The sequence below is a fragment of the Myotis brandtii genome, unplaced genomic scaffold, assembly GCF_000412655.1.
Source record: "Myotis brandtii unplaced genomic scaffold, ASM41265v1 scaffold483, whole genome shotgun sequence".
Taxonomy (NCBI): Eukaryota; Metazoa; Chordata; class Mammalia; order Chiroptera; family Vespertilionidae; genus Myotis; species Myotis brandtii.
The window spans coordinates 2,089,106-2,095,352 of record NW_005368456.1 but is presented as its reverse complement, the minus strand read 5'-3'; the positions used below and the strand labels follow the sequence as shown (position 1 = coordinate 2,095,352).

At 41.0% G+C, this 6,247-nt stretch overlaps 1 protein-coding gene across 4 annotated transcripts in view; it reads left to right on the top strand.

The window, feature by feature from the left end:
- Positions 1-6,247, top strand: part of LOC102246781 (kininogen-1) — a 96,800-nt gene that overhangs the window by 80,013 nt on the left and 10,540 nt on the right. The window contains exon 2 of one of the 4 annotated variants that reach the window (XM_005876285.2): positions 5,628-5,800. The exons of the other annotated variants lie outside the window; for them this stretch is intronic. Coding sequence (XP_005876347.1) covers positions 5,628-5,800 — 173 coding nt within the window. The remainder of the gene's footprint in view (positions 1-5,627; positions 5,801-6,247) is intronic. 4 annotated transcript variants of the gene reach the window in all.

Here is a 6,247-nt window from a genome sequence, read left to right as displayed (position 1 = left end):
CTCTCTCTCTCTTACTTTACCACTCATGCCTTGAAAGTGTTGTCCATAGTCACTATCCTCACTTCCTCTTAGTGTCCAGTCCCTCTTTACCCCACTGCTCCAGTGAATCTATTCACTCAAGGCCAGCAATGGTATCTGCTGCGAGACCCAGTAGACAATGCACCTGGACAATTTTATGTGGCCTCTGCAGCATGGGCACCATCCCACTCCTTCGAGGAAATGTGTGTGCTCTCTTTTCCTGGCTTCTCAGAAACCTCTGCTTTTTGGTTTCCCTTCTACTTCTCTAGCCATTTCTTCAGGGACTTATCTTCTTTTACAACACTTTAAATATTTGGGCTCTGTTTTCATTTCCCTTCTAATTTTACTTTGTCTTCTGGGCGAATCCATCTGTTTCCATGAGTCAGACGTTCCTACGTGCTGATGATTTTCACAATTTTTCTCCTGAACTCCAGAACTAATAGACCATATAGTGAACACCTCCATTTGAACATCCTAAAAGCACTTCAAATTCAACATGTCAAAAAAAATGAACTCATATCTCACTCCCCTAAACAGCATTTACCTGTTTTGTACGATTTACCTCTATGAATGGTAAGACCATCTATCCACTTACCTGAAGCAGAAACCTAGTAGTCATCCCCAATTCTTTATTCTCTTTTAAATTCCCTCTACCCAACCAATCATCAAATCCTGTTGCTTTTTTTGTTTGCATAACTAAAATCCATTTACCTCTCTCTATTCCCACTGCCGATACCTTAATTCAGGTTATCATCTTCTTTCACCTAAACTATTGCTTCCATTTCACCCTTAACCTTAAAAGATAGAGTAGAATGAGACCTGAAATGCAATTGTTACTGTCTTCTTATAGCCAAATTATTTCCATCAGTTCACATATGCCATGGTTCTATATAGTTACTTTACCTTGATCTTCAAATTGGTTATAGATTTAAAATCTACTTAAGAGCATCACAACAGTGTATGCAATAAATACCCTGCTATCCTTAATTTCACAATTTGAATTTATCTTTTCTCTCATTTTCAGTTTCATTTTTTGCATGGTATTAATCAACCAGTGCTCAAGAATACATAAAAATGTTATAAGTGCAGGCTCTAAAGCAGATATGGTTAGGTTACAATACTTACTGTGTGACGTGGGGTAAGATATTTAATATTCCTGGGCCTTAGTTTACCTATCATTAACATGAGGATATGAATAGTGTCTATCTCAAAAGATTATTGTGAGGACAGCATTTGTTCAGACAAGGACTTAGGCAAATGCCTGGCAAGTGGCAAACTATTGGCCTTCTCTATTATTATTTCAGTTGGTTTATCTCTTCCCCTTATAATTTTCTTGAGCCTACTATGATACCCAATACCCCATTGCCCTCATTCTGTCATTAGAAGCTACTTTTCTGGTGTTCCCCTCCTTTTCTCCAGGCCAGCCTCACACCTGTGCCTAAAAGCAGGCTTAATAATCTTCACCTTAGAAAAGAGGAAAAAAGAGTTCGGAAATGGAAGTGACTGACACAATTGAAGAGTAAATGAATGGCAGAGATGGGACAGGATCCCAGTAGCTCATAACTTTGTATTCAGGGTTCTTCTCATCTCCTGGGAGAGATATTTCTGCCATTACTGAACAGGAAATGTATCCATATGCCCTGCACATAGCATTATTCCTAGACAAGAGAAAAAGAATGGCTGCCAAATAATGGCTTGAGCCTGCCTACAATTTCCAGAGTTAAAAGTCCACCCTAAAACATCCCAGAGAAACTTTCTGCAAGAAAGCCATTCCCACTATATCCAATCCATGCCACTTCTTTCTTTTTGGTTATCTCAGAGCACCTTACTTACAATGTTTCTATCATAACTTAGCATAATTCACTAAAATTAGTTGCTTCTGTGTCGCCTCTCACCCATCCCCCACACCCAGTCACTTATGAGTTCTGTGAAGGGAAAGACATCTCATTAATCTTTAAATTTCCAGTGTCCAGCATGGAGCCTATCTCCTAGAAGATAATTCAATAAAAGTGTATTTTATGAATTAGTAAATAGATGCTCTAACTGGGTTAAAGCCCAAAGAATTTGAAAAATGGCAATATCCCAAGGGAATGTTTTAGATGATTCTGCACAAGCCAGAACACAAGGGTACTCTCATGAAATTAAGTCTAAAATAGCTGGTTTTCATGGCAGGATACTTTTATCTGCAAATAACAGAAGACCCAACTAAAAGTGGCTCAAATTTTTAAGGTACCCTGTATTGCTTATTGCACAAGAAGTTCAAAGACAGATAGTCCCTCGGCGCCAGTAAACCAAAGGAGAGATGACAAGGGTGTGGAAAAATCCACTTACCTTCTTTTTTTTTTAAATATATTTTATTGATTTTTTACAGAGAGGAAGGGAGAGAGATAGAGAGTTAGAAACATCGATGAGAGAGAAACATCGATCAGCTGCCTCCTGCACATCTCCTACTGGGGATGTGCCCGCAACCCAGGTACATGCCCTTGACCGGAATCGAACCTGGGACCCTTCAGTCCGCAGGCTGACGCTCTATCCACTGAGCCAAACCGGCTTCGGTAGTAGTAGCTTTTATTATTTAGTTTAAGAACTTTAGCTCATAAGCAAATTTTCACATGATCCAGAACACAGCACTTATATACTAAAGAAAAAAAAGCTCTTTGCCACTCTTTGTAGATCCACAATTACTACTAGGTCCACAATCCCTTATCTGTGGGAACCCGCCTATTGTCTTCACTAGCAGAGAGGTATGGACAGAGAACCCAGAAGGCTGGGGACCTTTGAAGCCCTAGCAAAAGTCAGAGCTGCGCACCCACTGTTAGTCCAGACAATGGTAGCTGAAGCAACTTCCCCACCAGATAGTCATGTAAATCCTTATTGATAAGATAGTCACTGGAACTTGCCTGCCTAAGGGCTATGGGTGTATCCCAAACCAATAAAAGGTTGGGGAGGACTGAGCACCAGTGGAAGTCCTTCCCCTTGCGTTGGACTTACCCGCCTGGCCCCCCAATGTTTCCAAATTATCTCATGTCTCTTCTCTTTCATTTGTGTGCAGCTCCTCTTTCAGATCCTGAACCCTGAACCACGCGGGACGTGGGGGGAAACATTTACAACACTTATCTGAACCCTGTTAGGCCAAATATGTTTCAGAATTCAAAATTTAAAATCTTTTTTAAATTTTTTAAAAATCTGCCTAGAAATGTTGGAGCAGGATGAAAAATCAGCCCATTCCTGGAAAAAACTGAATTTGCATCTTTCACCCTCAAAAGACTGCTCCATCTCTCCTTTTACCCCAGTCAGAGCTGCCCTTGAGGTCAGCAAACCAGCCTCTGGTCTCTACTGCCTTCCCCCTCCCCCTTCTGTGTTCATCAATCTTTTCTTCTCCCCTCAGTAATCTCTCTCCTTTCCCATGTAAGTCCCCTCCAGTCTGTTAACTTTGTCCACTGCCCTGATGCAATATACCTTCTGCAAGGGGAGAGCAGTGAGGAAAGCTATGAATATTCACCCAGTAAATCTTTTTTCTGACACACATGCTTATGGAGTGAGTGCCAAGAAACAGCTGCAGGGGGAGTTGTGTTGAGGGACACTGTTGTAGAACACTGTTGGCCTCCTGATTCTGTTTGGCTCCTACACACTTGGACAGTGAGAGCCCAAGGCAAAGGGGCCCAGGATGCCTTCATGGTTTCCTCTCTATAGCGTCTGCCTCTACTGACCAGCGGGTTAAAGCTATCTGTTATAAACATGAATTGGTAACTTAATACAAGCTCACTCCTGTTTTAATATTTTATGTTATTTTATTAAAACCCAGTCAGTGGCACCCCATCTTTACTGCGGACCACTCTTAATTGACTTCAGTGGGTCTATGCACACCCTGAAATTATATGGAGAACATTGTGAATAGCCCCTGGCCTCCAGAGAGTGGCCTGGGCTCCACAGCAGAGGACTCTCTATTAATTGTCCAGACCTCAATCTCCAGTCCCAGTCTCCTGCTTTAAGCCCCAGTAAAAAGTATACAGGGCATCCCACACGCTGCCCCTGACTCATCCTACTTTCTTGAGAGCCATTCCTTCCCTTGTTCCTTCTTCTTAGGCTCACACTACTGGAAACCAAGATCAACAGTAATTAATATAAATGTGAGAAGTCAGTCAGAAAGCTGACCTGGACTCTTGATATTCACAGGGTGAATATTTACATTTTTTATCTACTGCTGACTCAATGGCCTAAAGCAAACTCCCCCCAAAACCTGCCAATCTTACTGTTTACTAAACATTAGCATTGATATGTCTGCATTCCTGAAAGGCAATTGTGTATTCTAGGAAATAACAGTAGCCTGAAAAGAGACTCAGTGGAACTTGACTACTACTGTTGAGTTTTCCCTGGCTTCCCCCCATAATTCCAAATTAATATTTCTTGTCTTCTGTGTCAATTTGCACATCAGCTCTTTCTCCAAGCCTTTGAACCCAGAAGCCACTCTGGCCATGGCCTTTCTCATCACACTTTATGTTGCCCAGTTGATCTTGACCACTATACACCCCTTTTAGCTCAGGCCTCTTCTCCTCATGAAAGTCTTTCTTGAGCTCACTCTGGGCTCCTGCCTTTCCAAGCTCTCGTCAAATTATTTTGAAATATTCATCTGCACTTATGTCTCTCCCACTCAACTTTGCCCAATGGCTTCATGACTGCCAAGGCTGACCAGCAGCCCCTGAACGATGGATGAACAGATTACTCAGACACAGTTTGACTGTGAGAGAGAGGGCTAAGGGGCTCCTGGCTCTAGCGGCCAGAGCAGCCTGGATTGCCTGCCTTGTTAGCCTTTTATTGCAGTTTTTATCTCTAGATACAATCAAAAGGGTGAGTAATCTTGGGAGGACACAGGTGTTTACATTGTCCTCTAGGCAAGGTCATCCAGGGTTGAAGCATAAGGATTCCAGTAAACAACTGGAGTCTGTATGTAATCAGACTTGTTTGGAAAGGTCACGAATAATTAGGGGCGCTGCCTTCAACACTCCCCTATTTCTCCCCTAAGTCGGAATTCTGATAAACAGGGGAGGTGGCCTTCCACACACTTCCCTTTTATCAGAATGTCCTCCTTACAACTTTCCAACCAAGTCTCTTGTGCTCCCCAACACACCACAGTGACCATTACTAACAAGTTAACGTAACCATTCAGTCTAGCTCAACACATGACATTACAGAAGGAGCAAAATATGTACATGTTTGTTGAAATGAATTGATACAAAACATATTATATCCTGAATAAGGCTTCAAGGAGCTTTAATTAACACTGAAAAAAAAATATCATATCTGTAGCATTTTACTTTTGTATAAGAGGATAAATTAATGTATTATGTCTATAATTTACAATTATTTTTAAATAAATTTAAAATAATTATGCACAATAGTATGCACATAAGATGTTCATAAGTCAATGGTAGGTTTTTTCTCCTCTGACAAAAAGCAGTCCTGTGTTCTCTCTTTCTAATACATACTAGAATGTACTAGAAAGTTGTTTACCAGGGTCTTCGATATTATCTTACTTATTTAGGACAATGTATCTGAATGTGGGTTTTGCTCATTAACGCTGCCCTTTTGCCTACTCTTTCTTTGTCAAGCCAAGGGCCCTGTGGTGACATCCCAGTATGACTGCTATGGCTGCCTGCACACCATGAGGACTGTCCCCCAGGACTTCGACCCTGTTCTGAGACATGCCATTGAACATTTTAACAACCACACTGGTCATTCCCACCTCTTTGCTCTTAAAGAAGTAAAAAGGGCACAGAGACAGGTTTGTGCTTTAGTTTCCTTTTCTCACAGTATTGTTAAAATTTGTTGGATCTTTATGTTTAGGGTTTCATTACCTAAAATAAACCATTGGTCAAGAAAAATCCTATGATTCCATGACTGGTGGTGAGGGAGCTCTTCTATGTCCTCATCTGACTGGCATAGGAAGTAAAGAGCTTTTTCTTGAGTCAAAGTGATTGGGATACTGCAATATATAAAGGGCAGAAGTGTAGCTAATAAGACCCTGGCTCTGAGGTTGGTTTTAATGAATGAGTAGTCAGAAATACATGTTTTTCTTAGAGATGGTGAGATGAAAAGATCATTCTAGCCTTAAGGTTTTAAGAAAATTACATTATCACTTAGCTATCATGAGTCAAACATGGCTTCAAAATATGAAATGGTATCCAAACAGTTGGCACAGCTTTCTGAGCACTCTCTAAATTATAGTTTT